This window comes from Homarus americanus, unplaced genomic scaffold (genome assembly GCF_018991925.1).
Source record: "Homarus americanus isolate GMGI-L3 unplaced genomic scaffold, GMGI_Hamer_2.0 scaffold25827, whole genome shotgun sequence".
Classification (NCBI taxonomy): domain Eukaryota; kingdom Metazoa; phylum Arthropoda; class Malacostraca; order Decapoda; family Nephropidae; genus Homarus; species Homarus americanus.
This window is the reverse complement of record NW_024738300.1, coordinates 575,261-599,213: the sequence shown is the minus strand read 5'-3', so window position 1 is coordinate 599,213 and position 23,953 is coordinate 575,261. Positions and strand designations below refer to the sequence as shown.

The 23,953-nt window shown below is 38.5% G+C and overlaps 1 protein-coding gene across 1 annotated transcript in view; it reads right to left on the bottom strand.

The window, feature by feature from the left end:
• The window catches only part of LOC121873769 (glutamate receptor ionotropic, delta-2-like), a 112,853-nt gene that overhangs the window by 8,589 nt on the left and 80,311 nt on the right, over window positions 1-23,953 (bottom strand). Inside the window, exons 5-12 of the mRNA XM_042377470.1 lie at window positions 22,786-22,991; window positions 22,394-22,528; window positions 21,430-21,592; window positions 5,245-5,486; window positions 4,563-4,747; window positions 4,124-4,354; window positions 3,147-3,325; window positions 335-488 (exon numbers count right to left, since the gene is read on the bottom strand). Of these exons, the coding sequence (XP_042233404.1) occupies window positions 335-488; window positions 3,147-3,325; window positions 4,124-4,354; window positions 4,563-4,747; window positions 5,245-5,486; window positions 21,430-21,592; window positions 22,394-22,528; window positions 22,786-22,991 (1,495 nt within the window). The remainder of the gene's footprint in view (window positions 1-334; window positions 489-3,146; window positions 3,326-4,123; window positions 4,355-4,562; window positions 4,748-5,244; window positions 5,487-21,429; window positions 21,593-22,393; window positions 22,529-22,785; window positions 22,992-23,953) is intronic.

Below are 23,953 nucleotides of genomic sequence, written 5' to 3'. Positions count from 1 at the left end.
GCCAAGAACAACAAGAAAATAATGCGGTTTGATACCATTTTATTTAACATTCCTACTACTGTGAATTTCATGCCTTTATTTAGGCATAAAAGTAGTTGCTCTAAGTGTTATATGTAAAGAAAATATGTGATAAACTTTTCTTGATATATCAAAAAAAATATTTCATGAATAAATTATATGTATATTTGAGAATTAAGCAATTTAAAAATCATAGTTTCCAGAATATTTAAAAAGTATTTCTACGAATCCTCACAGTTTCACTTAACAGAACTTAGAAGAAAAGACATGAGAATCACTAATAACTTAAACACCGATAACACAACACTTTCTTTACCTAAGTGTTCAGTGGAAGTTCATCTTTATCTCGCTCTGAGTTTCTTAACTCATTTTTGGTTTTTATGATGTCGTCCAGCCACAGGTTCAGAAGTCCCGCCTCAATCAGTCGTAGTTTCATCTTGCTGATCTGACTCGTAAATGGTGCTCCTTGTCTTTGCAACACGATATATATATATATATATATATATATATATATATATATATATATATATATATATATATATATATATATATATATATATATATATATATATATATATCGATAAAACCAAAACCACACAAGAAAGAAGGAAACAATGGAGCACCTGGGGAGCTGGTGGTAGAGCGGTACCGTTCTTGCCTCGCAAGCAAGATGTCACGGGTTCGATTCCCGGGCCGGCGGAAGATGTTTGGACACTCTTCCTAGTCCCCTTCGTCCCTGTTCACCTAGCAGCAAAGTAGGTTTGTTGTAAGTCGAAAGTTGCGAATTCGTATTCAGGGACAAGTTGTTGGAACTTCCAATAACTTGATGACATAAACCACTGACTCTTCAGGCTTCTACGCCCTTAACTCATGAGACATAAGGCAAGCATGAACTTAGCATGCTTCCCTGTTGGGCGCTGTAAACGCTTCTGCGCTTCACCTTACACAAGGATGTAGAGGGGTGCCCAATAAAAAAAAAATGGACCACCTTAGTTTTTGTTTTTATTCAAGACATCTTAAGAGACAACTGAATTTAAAGGTACTGAGAGAGGCTTATATACAAAGGGTGACCTTACAAAACATCAGGTCAGGTCAATACCTTGGGACCCACTAATCCACACTCCACCGCACACCAGAGAAGAGCAACGTAACAACTTATGTCAAGTCAGGTAAAAAAACTTCAGATCCACTAATCATCTCCCTTACTTTTAAGAATATTTTGACTACCTTATTGCAATGAATTTATCCCGTTAGTCCAATCCCTTAAATTATTAAACACTAATGCTTTTTTAGGCATGGCTCAACTATTACTAATACTAATCAAGAATAGCCCAACCTTGAATGTAAATGGAAGTGTTTACTGCATTCCATGTAGCAACTGTAATGGAAATTATGTAGGACAGACGGAGAAGGCATCGCAACTTAGAATGAAACAGCACAATATTAGAACAGCATCTGAAAGCAGTGCCCTGTTCGTTCATACAAGGAACAATAATCATCCCATAGATTGGAAAAACAGTTTAAAAGTGTATAAATCATCATGTATCTCAGAAAGACTTCTGGTTGAAGCAAGTTTGATTAGAGAAATTAGTTCTATAAACCTTAGTGATGGTCATTACAAAACTGATAAAATGTTACACAAATTTATTTGTCAGTGGCCCAAGGTTAAAAATGCTTTGAAAGCATTTGAGGTAAATGTAGGATAGATGATTAGTGGGTCTCATATTTTTTACCTGACTTGACATGACTAGTTACGGCGCTTGTAGAGATTAAATCCCAGTTAATAAAATGTAATATAAAACAAGATAATATAATTACCTAAGGTAGCCCGTATGCTTAAAAGAGCGGTACCCAAGAATAAGGGATCATCTAAACATTAAAAAGGTACTTAACTATTGTTTTAGGGGCTGCTATGAGTTGTAGAGAGTGTTGGGAGGAACTGAGAAGCTAGAATATCTTTGTGGGTGGCCGGCTTCCTGCTAGATTTGGAGAGTTGCGTCTGCCTTCCATGAAGTGTGGCGCTCCTACCGCCTTGTACAGTTGCGTGACTTAATCGCGCAGTGATACAAAAACAAGAACTAAATATTCATTATTATTTTCTTTACAATACTATTTTTAATAGAAATACATATTTACATTTTCAGTTGAATACTACCGCCGATATCGTGTAAATTAAACGATATTAACGTGATCCTTAAAAAGGGAGGAATACCGCACTACTTCCCTTGAAGTAGTCCGTTTTGCAGTGCCAAATAGTGTTTTTGCCACTAATGTTTGTACACTATACGTAAACATTTCCTTAACCGAACTAATTAATTAAATCATTAATTAATTAGCAAATTATTTTCATATGCCACATTGGATTGTTATTCCAAGTCCGATAACACACAAGATCACTACTACGGTGCTTCAAGGACCTGGAGGATAAAGGTGGCACTTAATTCCCGCATCTCTCACTATTTTATAAGCTCTTCTTTCGTGTGCGGTGGCGGTGGTGTGCATCCCATGTTACTGAATAAAGACGAAAGCTCAGGTGCTCCATTGTTTCCCTTTTCCTGTGTGATTTTATCGAGATTTACCATGTCCACGTTTCTATTGTGGATCTACATGATATATATGTTACGTTTTTTTCGGAATCGGTAATTTTGCAAAATAACAACCTAAACTGACCTAACCTTATGGCTAGGACAGCACAAAGTTGAAAAAAAAAGAACAGGACCACTTAACTGTGTATCAAGCTACACGAGCCATCCTAACCTAACCTTGTAGGTTGTCTGTTTTTAAGTTATTTTGCATAATTACCAATATGCATGCCGGATATTTTGCAAAATAACCAATTTCGCTAAAAAGCCGTAATATATATATATATATATATATATATATATATATATATATATATATATATATATATATATATATATATATATATATATATATATATATATATTATCATTTGTAAGTTCAGTTCATACGATCATGTTTCAGAAGTAATAGAATGGATGCTCTACTGTACTTGATACGCCCATAGAACTAGGAGCCAAGGCTTATACTTTATGTTCATACCACCAGGTAAATGTAAATTTTATTTTATTACTGTGTACTTAGTGGTTGATTCTCAATTAACTCACCGGAAGCCCCAGACGTTACCACCAAAAATGGGATACTCTGTTCTGGCCAACTGGTAGGGCGAGTTGCCATACTGGTCGAAGAAGATCTCTCCCGCGTGAACCTTGGCATACATCTTGACCACTATAAGGGAGAACCCGCCAGCCAAGACTCGCTTCAGCCCGTCCTCCATCGGGTAAATCTGCCATGGAAAAAAAAATCAACTGTTTTAACGTGTAAGCCTAAATAGGTATTATAATGACCTTAAATAGTTATAGCTTAAACCGTCATTATAAATTATTTTAACGTACCCGGTAAGAATAACAAATAATGTTAATCGTTCAAAAAAGTCTTATATCAGATTAAATCAATGTAATATAGAGTAAGATTTTTATAAATGAGGCTGGAAGGAATTAATTCAATTTATTCCCACAGACTACTTGTTCTTGTCTCGTCATATTTCTGAATAAATTAAATGAATTTCTTCCAGCCTCATTTATAAAAATCTTACTCTATATTACATTGATTTAATCTGATATAAGACTTTTTTGAACGATTAACATTATTTGTTATTCTTACCGGGTACGTTAAAATAATTTATAATGACGGTTTAAGCTATAACTATTTAAGTACATTATACTTCGCTATACCCTTTAGGGATAAACTCATCGTCCTCAGAGGGTAATAAAAAGGAACTGCAGCAATAATGGAGCATAATGAAAAATAATTCTCGAATATCATGTCTGAATGGTTGTCCTTCGTCAAGAACGAATATGAAATCACTTTTCGTATTCTTATTTGTACAAAGTGACTTTAGGATTCTACAACGTGGTACTCTCTGTAAAAAAACAAAATCAAATAACAGTGTATGGACACGATGCCAAGTAGTATGTAGTCTTAGGAGGTAACCAGGTGCGATATTTTGGAAAGAAAGTAAAAATCTGATGTTCCTACAAATTGTTCAGTACAGATTGACAACAAACACTCCAGGCTCACTAACTTCGATTTTCTTGAATATTTTTTGTATGTCAGGATCAGAACTTTGGTTGAAGTAAACATAAGTGGTTCCTTCCAAAGCCTTAGAACCCCAAGACCAGCCGTCACGGTTGAGCAGGTCCTGAAAGTTGTTGATAGGTGGATATTTGCTCTGGACGGACAGGTGGGCGATGAATGAGGAACGGTAGGCTGTGGTGATGATCACACACGTCAGCAACCACCATCCTACCAGCACCTGCATCATCAACATATTAAGAGTTAATCTAAATATGCATCAACCGAGTCAGTGTTATATTTCATCACAGTCCATTTCATGGGTATTAAATAAAATATAGATTCATTTCTACTTAAAATAATCAAGTAAGGTTTAGTTATTGTCACAGATTATAATGTTTACTATTGAAATTCGACACATGATAATGAAGGGGTGATATTGTTCATACCCGCCCATTGGTGTTAGTGGGAATCTCTGTTATTGGTTTCATAAGAAGCATCCCCCAGCTGTCGAAGAGAGTAGACACCAGACTGGCGCCTCGGTCACCAGACACCCATGACCACATCTTCTGCAGCAGCCACAAGATGATGCCGAGGACGAATGTACAAACAGTAACAACCAACCAAAGTTCGCCTGAACAGAACAAAAATTATGAAGTAATATATCTGTTAAGTACACCTCAAATAGTCTGATACGATACATGCACAGGATTACACAGGATATGCGACTGTCATATAGCTGCGTAGGACTCAGTGTATCCTATGAAATTGTATCTCATGCTCCAAAAAGTATTTTAACGACTTTTGTATTAAATAATATGAAACAACGGAGAAAGATTTTGACAACCCTACTGAGACAACAGGAGTCGCAATGTTCGTTTTGAGTTTCATTGATTGATACGTTTATTGAGATACAAAAAACATTAATACATCTCAAAGGGATGAAGTGACATAAGTCATCCCCACCCCAGCATAAGAGTTTCATTGAATCCCTCCGTAATGATACTTTTTGGACTATACACAATAGCGCACTGAGAAGCAACTCACAATGAAACTCACTTGTGTGTCTTCTCAGATTTAACGATAGAAAAATATTACATTTAATTTGCTAAACTAAGCACACAACCTCACCTTCAAATGGTCTGGTGAGTGCCAGATGCCGGGGAAGTGGAGTAGGCTTTGGCGACACAATAATCATAGGATCCTGATAATAGACCCTGGAGTAGTCCATGACGCGGCTCCTTGACTCTGTGAGTGTAAGGTCGAGGGAGAAGTCCGCCTGCTGGTGCTGGAGGGTGCCAACGATCCCTGTCCAGTTACCGTCACCTACAGCACTACCCCACTCTCTGTCTAAGGGTTCTCGAAGCTCATACCTGGAGAGAATGAGCATTATAATTTAGTATTGTTCATGCCATAGAAACTAAAACAACTCCGGACCATAATGATACATTAAGTGGGTCACTTAATCTTGGATGTACTACAGCATGGAGTTATCCTTTATGGAGGGAGATGTAGTGTGTCTGTCCAGTGGTCATGAGTGTCACCTCACCACTCGATAACACTTTTTACCATTGTTTATGAGACGACGTTGTGTGTGCTGCAATATATTGTACTGTGGACGTTACCAACTGACACATTACCAACTAAATCTGGATTTATTTTCATATTGTTTTGTGGCACCGAATATATATTGAATTTAGAGTTAATTACCTTACCTGTTCAGAGGTAATTACCCTGCTTGTTCAGTAGGTAAGGTTATATTTCATATTACTTTGTTCCTATATGTAATAATAATTTTTATTATGTTATATATATATATATATATATATATATATATATATATATATATATATATATATATATATATATATATATATATATATATATATATATAACACAAATAAGTATGTCTGTGTGTCTGCACGAGAATCTCGGAAACAACTTTGCCTATCTGTTGTGATGATGGATGGTGTTATATGTAGTGATGATGGATGGTGTAATATGTAGTGATGCCTAGAAAAATAAAATAATAACAGTTTAATGCGAAAAAAATATACTTTGCTGTACCGTTGTAGTGGAACTTACATACACCGTTAATGAACTATTGATGGAAGAAGAAGTTTTGGGGACTGAACAGTAGTTGCAAACAGGGAGTTGCTCAGAGAGACAGACTATTCAGTTGAAGTTTTGGTGAATTTTCTTGAAGAAAATGAGCCTCACCTGGTGCCTCATCAAGCAAATGCTTATGAACAGATCTTGCAAGCAATACAAGCGGAACAGGGAGGTATGATCTTTCTCGATGCACCTGGCGGAACAGGAAAAACATTCCTAATCAACCTTCTGTTGGCCAAACTACGTCATCAGGGGAAAATTGCTCTTGCTGTGGCATTGCTGCAACACTACCAGAAGGAGGACGTACTGCACACTGTTACTCCGTCTCTTAATTTACTTTAATATCCAGGTTCTAGGCGTAACCAAACAAAAAAAGTGAAGTAAATTAAAAGGGAATAAAAATAAATAAAGTAAACCTTTAAGAATTTAATTAATTAAATATTAACACAATAAAGAGCCTCGTAGGCTGTCACAACAAATTGATTCACCATCGAAACTTTTAAGACACAAATGATACTAAACATCGAAACATCAAAAGAACTGCTTAAATATATAGAATAAAAATAAAGCACTGGATTACGTTAACACTGCATAAATAAAATAACTAACACTGAAATTAACTATCGTGAAACAACACCGAATTACTTAAATGTAACTAAGCAAATACTGATGGACACATAAGAGACTTAAATAAGTACTCTCATAGATATACCACATTGGTGGCGACAGGAAAAACACAGAAATAAAATGAAGTATAAGTAACAGGTGACAGGCGTCACTCAAAACAACGTGAACTGAAGGACAAGAGGACTGGACTGAACTCTGTCTACAGGTGGAGTACTATATATAGGGTCGTTTCCCGCCAATGCCAGTAGAGGGTGAAACATGGGTCGTTTAACGATGCAGATGGTCGTTAGAGAAACAAAGAATGCTTGTTACAATACTAAATGAAAATTAAGATAGGCTTGAACAAATAATAACAGTTAAAACCTTAACAGCACAGGGTACGGTGTACTAGATTATATAATAGTAAATATAACACATCATTACAGGAATAATATGGAACTACATGGAAGCATGTTACATAAACAATATAGAAAAATACGACACGGTCGTAACAACACTCAACTTTTAAACTGCCTCTCAACCTCGCTCACAATGAGAATCCAGTGTGCAACATCAAAAAAGGAATGGCAAAGGTAAAACTCTTAGAAAAATGCAGCCTCATAGTCTGGGATGAATGCACTATGTCTCACAAGTTAGCGTTTGAAGCATTGGACAGGACCTTGCAAGACATACGAGAAAATGACCAGCTCATAGGTGGCATTACAATGGTCATTGCTGGAGACTTTCGCCAGACCCTACCTGTCATTCCTCGAAGCACTCCAGCTGATGAACTGAATGCGTGCCTCAATGCATCATACCTTTGGAGAAGTGTTCAGACACTCACCCTATCCACAAACATGAGAGTACATCTACAAGGAGATCACGATGCTAGACGGTTTGCAAACCTTCTACTACAGATTGGGACTGGAACTTTCCCTGTTGATTCAGAAGGACAAATAATCATTCCTCAAGGATGTGGAAATGTTGTAAAGTCCTCAACTGAGCTCACTAACATGGAGCCCGCTGGAATGCCTCCTCACCACCTCACTCTCAAGATTGGAACTCCTATAATGTTCTTAAGAAATCTTGAACCTCCAATCCTCTGCAATGCCACATGTACTGGAAGCTACAATACTGACAGGAAAAGCTAAAGGAGAGGACGTTTTTATACCAAGGATACCTCTCATCACCACTGACCTGCCATTTGAGTTCAAGCAACTTCAGTTCCCGGTTAAAGTGAGCTTTGCCATGACTATCTACAAAAGCCAGGGAAAGTCCCTAAAGATGGTTGGCCTAAACCTGGTGTTTCCTTGCTTCTCTCATGGACAGTTCTATGTTGGATGTTCCAGAGTGGGAACTGGCAAAAATCTGTACATACTTGCTGCTAATGGCAAAACCAAAAATGTGGTCTACCTTAATGCACTACAGTAAGACAATGTGGAGCCTCCCAGAAGGTGGCGTCCTACCGTGGCCTAGCGAAAGAGCCGCCCTGAGGGCGGCGATTCCGCTAGTATATATCTATATATATAAAACAAAGAAGTATGTCTGTGTGTTTGTGTGTCCGCACGAGAATCTCGGAAACTACTTTACCGATTTGTAGTGATGATGGATGGTGTTATATTTAGTGATGATGCTGGATGGTGTTATATGTAGTGATGATGGATGATGTTATATGTAGTGATGATGGATGTTGCTATATGTAGTGATGATGGATGGTGTTATATGTAGTGATGATGGATGGTGTTATATGTAGTGATGATGGATGATGTTATATGTAGTGATGATGGGTGGTGTAATATGTAGTGATGCTTAGAAAAATAAAATAATAACAGTTTAATGTGAAAAAAATATACTTTGCTGTACCGTTGTAGTGAAAAACATGGTGGACCTTATATACACCGTTAATGAACTATTTGATGGAAGAAGAAGTTTTGGGGACTGAACAGTGAGACAATGTGGAGCCTCCCGGAGGGTGGCGTCCTACCGTGGCCTAGCGGATGAGCCGCCCGGAAGGCGGCGATTCTGCTGATATATATATATATATATATATATATATATATATATATATATATATATATATATATATATATATATATATATATATATATATATATATATATATATATATATATATATATATATATATATATATATATATATATATATATATATATATATATATATATATATATTTCATGTAGATCCACAATGAAAAGGTGGATAAGATAAATCTTGATAAATTCACACGGGAAAAGGGAAACAACGGAGCACCTTAGCTTTCGTCTTTATTCGTCTTCATTCAAGTTGCCTCTGAAGATGTCTTGAATAAAGACGAAATCTAATCAGCCTATGCCATGTACAGTATTAGTTATGTAAAATATGTATTAGTTAAGAAAAATAGTTTGATAATTGGCGACATTGTATCAGCACTGTGTGGGTCGATGGTCCACCTGCTCAGACGGTGAGTGAGAAGAGACAGAAGAGCTTGGCTGGTAATGGAGTATGGTCCTGGTATCATGGTACAGTTGGTTTGGATTTAGGATATATGAATAGGGTGTGTCATAGGAGGGAAGATCAACTAAAACTACTGGCCCATCACTTTTTTGGTAGATTTTAGTGTATATAAACAGAAAATAATTTCAGTTTCAATATTTTGCAACCTTTTGCTAGGTAAATTTTAGCGTGAAATTTATCGAAAATCTAACGTACAGCTGCATTAGTGCATTGCAATTAAATAGTGAACATTATTTGAATTTTATTCTTTAACAACCCAACTCGCTATCAATATTTTTTTCGTTTCAGATTCTACGCATTTATGTTATAATATTTGGTGATGGTTGCCAGGTTGCACTGAGGAACTAAAATCCAGCTATCTCAGTCAATACTATCTTGGGTCTGGGAGAGAGAGCTCCTGAAGTCGGAGCGTTTACATTGAGAGATGCTTTTGAGATACGGTGTTTTAACTGAGGCAAATCAGTGAAAAGAACCAAAGAACTTACACAAACAAACACATTGCCAGTGATATGACCAAAGCTGTCTTGGCACTGGCATGGACTCTGGCTAACGCCTTTAGTCTAAGCTCCAGTCATAAATGTAAGTCAGAAGAAGATTAGTGAGAGATCACAGCCAAGTTAAAAGGTAAGAGATATCTTCTTGGGAGAGTGAAAACTTGCAGTTAAGGACAGCTTTGCCAAGCAACTGGACCAGTTATTTGACATAATTACTTGCAAGTGCCCAATTGTTCTCTGTCCTGAGTTTGGATGCGATCGTGACTGTAAACCCGAGGCCCACATCTCCTGTATTTGCAAGCGTGAACTGAAGATTCCTGTGATCGAACTGGCATTTGTCAAAGCACAGAGAGAGAAGACTGGCAGTATAGGGGCTCTCATGATTTCTAGCCAAGATATTCCGGAGTCCAAGAGACAGGAGGCTGCCACAGAGAGACAGAAGAGGAGAAGAGTTGCCGAGGAAAAGAGACTTGAGAAGGCCCAGGGTGAGGTTAAAAGGCCGATGATTGGAGTCAAGCTGATTCAGAGTTTAATGACTTCCCCATGGCTGATCCGAGTGCTGACCAGGAGAATGGTGACTTTGTCCCTAACCCAGAAAATAATGATCCCAAACCTTCCAGGCATGAGATTCGAAATAGAAAGATATCCTGAGCATAGCTCTGGCCAGCATGCGACACCACACTGGTCTCAGAGAAACTGCAGAGATAGCAACAGCTGCCTGGGTTGACGGTGGTTTGATAACACCTGATGATGTTCACCTGGTGATAGATCATAACAAAGTAAGGAGAGCTCAGGAGAAACTTGTGAGTAACCTAGAAGAGGAGTTTGATAAGGGGATAAGAGAAAATGGAATCAATTGTTTGTTCTTTGATGGGAGAAGGGATGACACTAAAGTGTTCATGAAAGTTGGAGATTCTGACAAGTTGTTCCCTGCCATGGTGAAGGATGAACACTACTCCTGCTGCAGTGAACCAGGAGGGAAGTATTTGTGGCATTTCACTCCAGAGAAAGATGACATCAGGAAACCAGCTGAGATAGTGGCAGATAACATTATGAACTGGCTCAGAGAGAGGAACGTAGACCAGACCCTGCAGGCCATTGGAGGGGACAGCACCAACACGAACACAGGGTGGCAATGGGGGTCATACAGTGGATAGAGCGGAAGATTGGGAGGAAGCTGGTCTGGATTGTTTGTGACCTCCACACCAACGAGTTGCCACTCAGACATCTGATCCAGGAGCTGGATGGCAAGACTCTTTCAAACAACAGATGGTCTGGTCCTCTTGGCAAGATGCTGGACTGTGCCACTGAGTTAGAAATAAATCCGAGCTTTGAAAAAATCACAGTTGGCCCTCCACTCGTTGAGCTTGCACATACTGTCATTGACGACCTAAGTACTGACCAGTACTATGGTTACATGATTTGCAGTGCCATCAAAACTGGTGTCATGCCTGATAGACTTGCTTACCTGCAGATAGGTCCAGTCTCACATTCTAGGTGGCTCACAACGGCTCTCAGGTTCTACAGAATTTGGGTCGCTCATCATAAACTGAAAGGGAACCAGCTTCACAACCTGAGACTTATTGTCCAATTCATCGTGAGTGTCTACTTGCCAAATTGGTTCAACACCACGGTCAAGTCATCGTTCTCCGAAGGTCCGAGGCATGTTCTCTTCCAGCTTGAGCTCCTGAGGAGTCAGCCAAGGAAGGTTGTTCAGATTGTGGAGCAGACTGTGAGGAGATCTTCCTGGTATGCCTATCCTGAGAGGCAGTTCTGCAGACAATGCCTGCAGTAAGGATGAGGAGGAGAGAAGAGGGCAGTCAAAAGATCTTGGATATGAGACTTATGAGAGGATCTGGGCCTGACGAATCAGTTGGTGACGATTCCTTCAGGGTCAGGAAGACTCCTGAAGTCAATCTAGGTGCCAAGACCCTCACTGATCTCATAGATCTGGATAACATCCAGGCTGGCAGTGAGCCCCCTCTTACCTGCAGCCTCACCAATGTTCAAGTCAGAGCTTTCCTGGACAACCCCATGCATGTCCCTGCCTGGCCCTCGCACACCCAGAGTATAGAGCGTTGTGTACAGCAAGTGAGCGAGGCCAGCAGTCACGTGTACAGCCAGGAGAGGAGGGAAGGCTACATCCGAGCTCAGGTGGTCAGCAGGGAGGTGATGAGTAGAAACAGAAGCAAGAAAGACATGTTCTATGGTGTGCAAACACCGGGTCGTAGTAGTAAAACCGGTTTTTGTATTTGATGATTTTGTTTTCTAAAGGAATATTAAATTTAATAAATGTGTCAAGATCATTCGTTTCACTATTCTGGATCATTTTCATCCTAATAAATTAACCTGATACATTTACTTTACTTTAAATAAGCTATTTAGTGGTGTTGGCAAAAGGGTGGGAATACTGAATTTTCATAAGATTTCAAGTTAAAATTTACCTAGCAAAAAATGAAAACTTTTCAAATCTGAAGATATCACATGATTCTGCACATAGAACTACATCATTAATACCATGGGCCGATTTTTCAAACTCAAAAAAAAAAAAATCGCCTCCGTATGACACACCCTAATATATGAATATGTACTGTTCAAGTGTATGATATGGCTGAGTTTCGGGTTTACGAACCTGTAGTTTAATTTTGGGTGTGAATATTTGTATTTAAATTGTTCTTTTACTTGTGTATATAATTCGTTCCTAATTTTATTATAATACTAAATTATGCAGCGTCTGATTCCTCCTCAATATGAGTTAATCGGAGGCTCATTAAGAACCTGGTAGATATAATGTTAGAGTCATTATAGTGTTTACCCTGGTTGTTGTTGTGACCACCAGTGGCAGGGGTTTGTTTCTTTATGCTTTCACGACCAAGCCTCACCTCTTATTTGACTAGTGACAAACTCTTGAATGAGAGGAGTATTGGTATAACAGAAAATGGGTGTCTGACCTAGGAGTTATTGTCCATATCGTTAAAGTATTAATCAGTGAACAAGTTGGGTGAAGACAGGTCAAAATGGAACATTTTAGTGTACTGTAGTAGAATTTCTAAAGGAACAATCAGTAATAACTTTATAATCCTTGATGTTAGGAAAGAAAAGTGGAATAAATTGGCTCGTGAGTATAGGGCCCAACTTAAACATCACTGGAGAAAGTCTGAAGTAAAAAATGCTGTTTTACGTCATATTGTGAATGCAAAGGTTCTTGACGAGTTCGCTTTATCATTGTGTGAGTTAGAGGATTATTCTAAGAATCATGTTGTTAGGATAATGGAACTGGAGTTAGAGAGGGAAAAGTTGAAAGAGAAAAAGAGGAATTTCAGTTAACATTTCTCGAAAAAAATCTCAGCTTAATTTGAATATTGAGGAGGAGGATAGAAAAAATCTTTTGTTATTACACAACATGTGAAACTTGTACCTCATTTTCAAGAAAGTGATCCTGAAGAATTCTTCCTAAAATTTGTGAATGTTGCAAATTGTTTAAATTGGCCCAGATAATATTGGCCATTGCTAATACAAACAGTCTTAATAGGTAAAGGTCGTTCTACTTATTTGTCTTTTTCACACAACAATCAAACTATAATGCAGTTAAGGAGGCAACTCTGAAATGTTATAAGGTAACTGCAGAGTAATAGAGAATTAAGTTCAGAAATACCATGAAAGGACCCAGCCAGACTAAGCTTAATTACAGATGGTTTCCTTCCAATAAAGTCAGTGATTTTGAAGAATTAAGTGAGGTTATTGTCATTCAATAGTACTTAAGATGTGTACAGTCTCGTTCAAGATTCTTCGAACACTGCTGGAGACAGCTGGCAACTCAAGGCCGTTTGCTTACTATAGTACGTAATATAATATAATACGAAACAACAAAGTCCAACCATTAAATTAAGCAACGGGGAACTAAGTAACGATCACCTATCACTTTTACATTTATTCTTAATTTTTACTACGTACTATAGTAAACAAACGGCCTCGAGTTGCCAGCTGTCTCCAGCAGTGTTCTAAGAATCTTGAACGAGACTGTACATCCTCATGTCCGTATATACCTTTGTGAGGAACAAGTGACCACTCTTGATAGAGCAGTTACTCTTGCTGAACATTATCATTTGATTCATAATAATGGAAAGAAAAGTTCAGACCCAGCCAAGTCAGTCTCATCTGTTTTTAAAGTTCAGGTTGGTAAACATATGTTATGGAGTCAGGGCAATTCTGCAAGCAGTGGCCAATCAATGGTTAATTTTGGAGAACAATTTATTAGTCGCAAAACTATAAGAATAATAGTTATTTCAGTAAGTCTGTTACTGCTGTAAGAAGCCTGGCCATCTGAATCCAATGTGTCTTAAGAGACAGCAAAACTACCAGAATAGAGGTAGTAAACAAGCAAACGTTTGTGCCCAAGTGGAGACTGTTATCCCGACGAGTTCTCTTGGAGAACCAGGGTGTAGGGACCCCCAGTTGTCATTTCAATAATTTAGGTTTAGTAGCTTTTTGTCGGTGTCAGAAGATAGTGCAGTGGTACCTGTTGAAATTCTGAGAGAAACAGGAGCTTTTCACAGTATGTTTCTTAAAGGTTCTGTATCTTTTTTGGAGGAAACTTTGACTAGTGAGAGTGTGATCCTGCAAGGAATTGGTGGATTCATTACTGCCCCGTTGTGCCGACTGTTTCTGAAAACTGATCTTGTTTCCCAGCCAGTGACTGTGGGGGTGCAGGATTCCTTCATTCTTGTAAGGAAATGATAATGCTGGTAAGTTTATATTACCTGATCCCGTTGTTACACTCAAACCGTTAAGTAATAGTCCAACTGCTGATGTAGAGGCAGTGTACCCTGATCTTTATCCACCCTGTGCAGTCACTCGTAGTCAAGTTGCAAAGGCTAGAGGAGAGTTGTCAAGTTATGTGGAATGTGACGTAAATTCTGAGAGTGATCTTGACCTCGGTGACTTGTTTTCTGAAGAGCTTAAGACTATGAATGCAGGAACGGCTAATGTACCCCTTGTTTCTGATAGCCATTCTGACGGTGTTGTTGTGTCTGCTGATCCTAATGAATTATCAAAGTCAGTCGTACCTGTAGAAGCTAAGGAGCTTAGTAATCTTCCTGTTACACGTGATATGTTAATTGTTGCACAGAAAGCTGATCCTGAGTTAATTTCTTTGTATACCAGAGCTGTTGCAGAGGCAGCGAGTAAAGATAGCCCTGTGTTCTATCATAACAAGTCCGACGTACTCATGCATAAGTTTCGACCACCTGAAGTTCCAGCTAGTGACACCTGGAGAGAAGTTCATCAGCTCGTGGTGCCATCCTGCTACAGAGGTAATGTTTTAAGTTTGGCTCATGACCTTATAGGAGGACACCTTGGGTTTAAAAAGACTTACGATAAGATCCTTAGATACTTTATTGGCCAGGAGTAACATTTGATGTAGCACAATATTGTCGGTGTTGTCAAATTTGTCAATTAGTAGGCAAACACAATCAAATAATCAAACCTGCAGCACTAAAGCCAATTCCTGTGGTGGGTGAACCTTATTCAAAGGTAATCATAAACTATGTTGGTCCCCTCCCTAAGACAAAAAATGGTAATCAATTTCTCTTAACTAATATGTGTGTCACTACTAGGTGTCCAGAGGCAATTCCCTTGCGTCGTATTACGTCCAAGCAAATAATACTTATGTTGATTCGCCCTTTTACCCAGTTTGGTCTTCCTTGTGTTGTCCAGTCTGATCAGGAACAAATTTTACTTCTGGGATATTTTAACATGTATAAGCCACTTCAGGTGTCACTCAATATTTAGCATCTGCATACCATCCTGAATGTCAAGGTACAGTTCTCTCAAGCGCTTTCACCAAAGGCTCAAGAACATGCTGACAAAATTCTGTTTAGAGACCACAAATAATTGGGATTAAGGAATCCCCTATGTTTTATATACCATTAGGAGTACTGAACAGGCAAATTCGGGATATTCTCCGTATGAATTATTATTTGGTACAGTAGAGATATTAGAGGTCCTTTGAAATTATTACAAGAAAGCTGGCTTGATGTAGACGACTCTGTTATACTTAGTAATTAAGTAATAAAAATGAAAAGTAGGTTAAGAAAGGCACAAGAGCTAGCCAAAATTAATTTGTTTGAAGCGCAGCAGAAAATGAAAACAAATTATGATAAAGATACCGTGGGTAGACATTTCCAGCCAGGAGGTAAGGTGTTACTATTTTAGCCCATAAGAAGGTTCCCACTCCAGGCTAGGTACCAAAGACCCTTTGAAATTCTTAGTAAAGAAGGTGATTTAACTTATTTAATAGCTACTCCTGGAAAGAGAAAAAATAAGAGATTATTGCATGTAAATCTGTTGAAAGAATATCACTCCAGGAACAATGAGATAAATCTGTTGGTGCCAAGCAAAGAAACTGTGAAAGGGGTAAAGTGTGTGACTGTTGAAGATTTTATCGTGAGTGATAAGGAAATCAAATTAAAGAACTCTGATATATTAAGTGACTTATGTAATAAGACCTCTCATTTACCATATCAACAGCGGGTTGGTATCCAGTGTCTCAAGCAAGAGTTTGAAGTTATATTTGCAGAAGTGCCTCAGCCCAGTCCAATAGTCACTCATGATGTAGAGCTCATAGAAGGTGCAAGTCTGGTAAAGGAGGATGACAGTGAAGTTTTGCTTCTAATATGCTAAAGTTTAAACCTCATCAACGGAATTACTCTACTGTAGAGAAAGAAGCTTTGACTCTACTTAAGGCACTGGAAAAGCTTAATATATATCTTGGTAACACCAACCAGAAAATAGTAATTTAAAGTGATCATAAGCTATTGCAGTTCATGACTTGTATGGAAAACAGAGACTTGCTAGATGGTGTTTAACTCTGCAGCCATATAATTTTGAGATCAAACGTATTAAAGGCAAAGAAAGCCTCATAGCAGATGCTCTATCTCGTGCACAAGACTGAAAATTAAACACCCTTGTTTTATCTTAAGGGGGGAAGTGTTATGTGGCGCCAAATATATATTGAACTTATCCATATATATATATATATATATATATATATATATATATATATATATATATATATATATATATATATATATATATATATATATATATATATATATATATAACGAAGAGGAGAACCAGGGAAAACACAATCATTTTGACTAAGTTGGGTTTCTTTTAATCAATAGCGTTTCGGAAAAATCATTTTCCATCATCAGAGCCTAAAAAAAAAGTTTTAAAATACAGGTGATATACAATAAAAACAACATTATACGAAAATTTACCTTCAATAAAAAAAAAAAGAAAGAGCAATCCCATTTAAAATCGACAAAAATGACGAGAGACCTACGTACAAAGTTAAAATCAGGAATAAAAAAGTAAGAAAAAATATACAGGGGGTATTACCTTAATTTAGACGAGCTTTAGTGTGAAAAACACAACAATTCACAGGAAGCCATATCACAAATGGATGGCTTTTCCTTATACTGATGCAAGGCTTCCATAATGAGGAGGCCCGTCTCACAGTTGCTCCTGCCAAGAACTGAGAAATCGGACGGCGAAAACGGGTGGTCATGTTGGTGGGCGTGGTTAAGGATAGCTGAATGTGGTGGTTGTGTGATTAACTGACCTGTTCGGACGGAACGGCCCAAGTGTTCATGGATGCGAGTTATCAAATGTCTTTTAGTTTTACCTATATATGCTGCCCTACAGCTAGCACACGTAAATTGATAAACAACTGAGGATTGCAGGTGTGTGGGTATGGTGTCTTTAATTTTAAAGAATTCTTTAATTGAACTCTGGGTTTTAAGGATTAGTCTAAGAGAAATTTATGGATAGAATTTATTGAAAAGCTTCTTAAGTTTATTTCTAAGGGTGAAACTTAACGACCGAACTAAATTTGCCCCCATTCTAGACGACTTAGTCAGGGTAATTCTTAAGTATGAGGACAAGATTAACAGATTTCTTCGTAAACTTAGAAAAAATAACGTCATTAATAACTCCTCCTTTTTAAAACTCTTTGTTAGCGTATCTAAACCAGGTATCCTGTACGGTCTACCAAAGGTACACAAGGATGAGTGTCCCTTACGCCCTATATTGTCTGCCCTTGGCACCTTCAACTATAATCTGTCTAAATTCCTCGTTCCCATATTGTCACCAATCACCTATAATCAATACTCTGTTAAAGACTCTTTAAGTTTTGTTAAGGAACTAACTCATTCAACAACTGTGTTATGGCTAGCTTTGATATACAGTCTCTATTTACCAATATCCCTCTTACCGAAACTATTGTACAGATGAACTGTTCTCATATACTGATATAATTGATGGATTCAATGGACCATAATTTAAAGAATTTTTAAAACTGGCTGTAAATGATTGTTTGGTTTTATTTAATAACAAAGCTATGGGTTCACCTTTAGGTCCCACGTTGGCCAACGCTTTCCTCTGTCACCACGAGAAGCTTTGGCTTACCGAATGTCCCCCCCCAGTTTAAGCCTTTGTTCTATCGTCGGTATGTTGATGACACTTTTTTAATTTTCAGATCACTTGATCACGTCCCTATGTTCCTAAATTACTTAAATTCGAAACATGGGAACATCAAATTTACTTGTGAATTGGAAAAGGAAAATATTCTTCCATTCTTTGATGTTAATATCCACCGTCTTCATAATAATTTCGAGACAGCCTTATACAGAAAACCAAATTTCACTGGTTTGAGTTCAAAATTTTCATCTTTTATTCCTCTTAATTACAAACGTAATCTAGTAAGTACTCTTACCAACAGAGCGTTTAATATATGTTCAAGCTATTTCCACTTGGACATTGAACTAAAATACATAAAGGAACTACTCTTTAATAATGGCTTCCCTAAGAGATTTACAGACACTTATATTGGCAAAACCCTTAATAGGTTTTTAAGTCCCACACAGCCTCAAATCCATACTGTCCCTAAATATTCTGTCTATTTCACCATCCCGTACACAGACCTACTCAGTTTCACCCTTAGAAATAAACTTAAGAAGCTTTTCAATTAATTATATCCAAAAATTTCTCTTAGAACTAATATTTAAAACCCAGAGTTCAATTAAAATAATCTTTAAATTAAAGACACCATACCCACACACTTGCAATCCTCAGTTGTTTATCAATTTACGTGTGCTAGCTGTAGGGCAGCATATATAGGTAAAACTAAAAGACATTTGATAACTCGCATCCATGAACACTTGGGCCGTTCCGTCCGAACAGGCCAGTTAATCACACAACCACCACATTCAGCTATCCGTAACCACGCCCACCAACATGACCACCCGTTTTCGCCGTCCGATTTCTCAGTTCTCGGCAGGAGCAACTGTGAGACGGACCTCCTCATTATGGAAGCCTTGCATCAGTATAAGGAAAAGCCATCCATTTGTGATATGGCTTCCTGTGAATTGTTGTGTTTTTCACACTAAGGCTCTTCTAAATTAGATAATACCCCCTGTATATTTTTTTTCTGATTTTAGCTTTGTACGTAGGTCTCTCGTCATTTTCATCGGTTTTACATTATAATGCTCTTTTTTTTAATTTTACGGAAAGTAAATTTTGGTATGAGATTCCGTTTTTATTGTATATCACCTGTAATTGTTTTTAACTTTTTAAAACTTTTTGTTTCCTCGGTTCTGATGATGGAAAATGATTTTTCGAAACATTAGTGACTAAAGAAACCCAACTTAGTCAAGTTTGCGGATGACACCAAAATAAGGCGGCAGATTAATTCAGGGCAGGATGTAAATGCATTAAAGGAGGATCTAAATAAACTGCAGGGGTGGTCTGAAAAATGGCAAATGAAATTCAACACCAGCAGGTGCAGCGTACTTAATATTGGAAGAACAAATACTGTCAATGTATACAGCCTTAACAACATCAACCTAGAGAAGTCGACTTGTGAAAGAGACCTTGGGGTACATGTAAGCCCAGACCTACGGCCTAGAAAACAGTGCGTTCATGTTCGAAATAAGGCAAACAGAGTATTGGGTTTTATATCTAGAAGTGTAAGTAATAAGAGTGCAGAGGTCTTATTGCAACTTTATCTTGCGCTAGTCAGGCCGCACCTCGATTATGCGGTTCAGTTCTGGTGCCCTTATTATAGAATGGACATAAATTCACTAGAGTCGGTGCAACGAAGAATGACGAAAATGATTCCGGGACTTAGAAACCTTCCATATCAGGATAGGTTAAAGAAACTAAACTTGCATTCCCTAGAAAGACGAAGAGTGCGGGGAGATATGATAGAAGTATTTAAGTGGGTGAAAGGAATCAATAAAGGTGATATAGATAAAGTTCTTATAATATCCGAGCAGGATAGGACTCGGGGCAACGGATTTAAGTTGGATAAGTTTAGGTTTAGGAGGGAGATAGGAAGGAACTGGTTTACAAATTGGGTGGTAGACGAGTGGAACAAGCTTAGCAACTTTGTAGTAAGTGCTGGAACGCTGGAAAGTTTCAAAAGGAGGCTGGATAGATTCATGGATGATAGAGAGTGGTAGTAACTCTCGACAGGAGCTGCCATGCACAGGCCAACCGGCCAATTGCAGACTCCTTATTTTCTTATGTATGTTCTTATGTTCCTCAACTGCCGCGGGTGATTTAACAGAGTGGCCAGGGGGTCGTCTTTCCCCAAACACCGTCTCTTTTCCCCCACAACACAATGATCCACGGCGGCCATTTCCTATGGTCACTAACACGAGCACTTAGGGGCACATCCTTCTGTAAGCTGGGTCAGGTAGCAGGGTACCAGGTAGGTAGGTCATGTAGCAGGGTACCAATATGAAGCCACATGCGAGAGCTTCGTACGTTTTTTTTTCTCGCCAGTTTACCATATTGTTCTACACCGAAAGGGTAAAGTAATTTATGGTCAAACTGTTCATAACCCTCTTTCACTACGAAACACATTGTGAGCAGAACGTAAATTTACGGAATATCTAATAGAGCAGTGAAGGCAACAGTGACTCGCATTATTAGCTGGAGATCGGCTCAAGACACTGATGTAAGAGAACCCTCTATTGCTCAGAGAATGCAGAGCTTTTGGTATCCAAAGCGTCATCTGGCGAAAAAAAGTGAGCATCCCTTGAGTTACCAAAATATATGTCAGACATCTGATTTCTGGGTTAATGTCCTGTGAGGTTCAGTTCAATATTTGGCGCCAGGTAATATGAATTAGAATTAACTAAGTCAACTGATGGGCATGTTTTACTTTAGAGAGGACCAAATAATAGTTACTTTGCAAATCAGCAACATTAATGGACTGCCCACAAGGTTAGGGAAAGTCTCATCCACCTGGGAGCTGGTAAGAATTAGAATCAATTATCCTTGTGATCAGAGACACAACTCCTATAGCAACACTGGATGTCGGTCTCCATCAGATGCTGAATGATGAGAGGCTTAGGAAGTGCAGTGATTGAACTACTGAGGCTGGTATAGTACTTTTTTCGATAATTGTTGCTGCATGGTGAGGTTTGTGTTACTTAGAGTTAAAAAATTTTTTTTTAGTTTTTTGGGAATTATGTGTATGAATATTGTTAGCACGTAAGTGAGGGCATAAAATCATACCTACTTGAAATTGAGTTGTTTGGCGATGGTCTCGAGCATTCGCGTGGTGAAGGAATCCTGAGGAGCCACTGGAGTGCCTGGCTCTTTGCCCTTCTCGTATTCAATGACAACCGGATAAGGCATCACCACCACCCGGAATGTCTGGCCCATAAAGTTGTCCATTTGTTCTGAAAATACTGCATATGCGAAGGGATGTTCGTCGACTATATCAGATTTCTTTAATGCCAACAATTCTGAATCAAATTATACATTCTTGACTTTGGATAGATCATTTTGTGCCACTATAGTAGTGAATATACAAGCAATATCTCCTAGTACTGTCATCTTAGATTAATTATTGGTATTTATTGTCCAGATGCCTTTACTCGTTTCTAGCTATTTGTAAAATATTACTACTCACGCTCATCACTTTATTACAACCTGGTTAGTTTCTCCTCGACGAGTTTTCACTACGCTTATAATAAGTCTGTAAGTTCAAGTTGGAGGCTTTTATCCTCGTGCTGCCTCACTCATCATATCTTTGAAGCAGAACATTCTGTCAATCCTATTATAAAGTCCAGGTGTAGAATCAAGCGTTACAGTCATTCATTTTGACCAACATGTTAAGGTTATATTGTTGGCCATAAATATGTACACTTGAGGACGATATACCCAAGACACTTTTGTGAATATCTAGCATCTGCTGAAGGGATATGTAGGTAAAGAGGATCTCTATTTTTACATTTAATATTCTACTTTTCTGGGATTTGTTTATAGTAAGTGAGTTCTGCTTTTCATTATATTTTGTAGATCATGCCACAAACCATTGCCATAGCAGAGATATCGAACTCATGACCCTGTTTCTACTGGAAATTATTGTAGTTGCTGCTGTAGAGTGATTCGTGTCATCGTTTTATATTAATTCCCCAAAAGCCCTATGTGAAAAGATCCTGTTGCTTCAAATCTATTAATCTTTAAAGACAACTCACCTGGAAAGAAGTTGATACCACGCTGTATCTTAGAGGTTATGTCACCCCGGTATAGAAGTCGAACTTGAGCCTTGCCCCCGTTGCAGTACAGACACCGCCTATAAACTAATAGTTGTCTGTTGTCTTCCATTAAAGCTAGGTAACGACGAGAAGATATATTTACTGATGGTAAAGGCATTGAGAATATTTATGTCAAAACAAGTATTCGATATGATTTATAAGAAATAAAATGTATTTAGGTTTTTAAAAAAAATCTCGTAATATTAATACGAAATGGTGTGAAAGCAGAATACTCCTGGGCATTATGTGTAACAAGGAATCACTAAAATTAATGGGAAACAAAAACACTGTGATAATGAATAAGGTTCATTCCCCCACCATGACCACATTACCCCTCATGGTGCTTCCCTTCTTGAGCCTCGTGTTAGGTGATGGTCCCTGGCCGCTATGAAAAGTGAGGTGGTGGAAGGTGAGGTAAAGGGTGTGGATGGTGTTGCGGAGACTGTGATGTAAGAGGACGTCCTCCACGCCCTCCGTCCCACCTACCACTACCACACGAACCTCGGGCCGTCGCCACAGCTCACACCACTCCAGAAACCTGTGGGAGGAAATACTAATTTAATTTACAAAACAAGATACACTCACCTGGCAATAAAAATATAATTACTTTTGTGCTTGTAGTAAACACACATAATAAGTTGTTCAGGGTTTATAATCTTACTTTACGAAATTATGTGTATCCATATATATTCGAGAAACAAATTATAAAGTAAATAACAGAAACTTTATCATCAGAAAATGAAGGTCGTGGGTAGTAATACGTGATGACACAGTGTAATGTATTGCATACCAAGAAATCATCACCATAGCGTCGGGCATCACGGCTCATACCTCACACCGTCATGCTCATTTAGAGTCCGTCGAAATCTGATTCATTTGTAACTGTGGTCACTAATTCACCGGCATTCCCAACTGCTGTGTGTCATTCAACTTACTTCTTACAACAGTTCCAGCGATGAGGAATGTCTCTCTCTTCTAGTGGAGGGATCACACACACACACACACACACACACACTACTACAACTTTGCTGTCAATCGGAATCGAGTATGACGATCATCCAGCTATGATACAATGATATGAGTTATTAAGGATGTCACCTTCGTTGGTGAGCTCTGAGGTGACTCAACAGGCCGATATGGGGCCGGCAGGGACGTCCACAGATGCTGCATGTGTGGAGGGCTACATCTAGTGCGGGAGGGGCGGCGGTTAGCGTCTTTCTGGCGTTGGCTCTTGTCTGCCTCGGTATGCAGTCTCTCTAACTCGAAAGTATTGGCACCTTCCTTTGTGGTGCTCCTCCAAGCCTTATGGTGCAGAGTGATCGTCTCCCAGGTGAAGGGGTCGATTTGGCACTTTTTCAGATTTGCCTCAAGATTATCCTTATATCTTTTCAGTTGCCCGCCAGCGTTACGTTTATTATTACTTAGGTGACTGTAAAGTAGCTGCTTTGGCAGTCTACTGTCTTTCATGCGGGTACCTGGGAACCGTCACGTCAGTTCAGT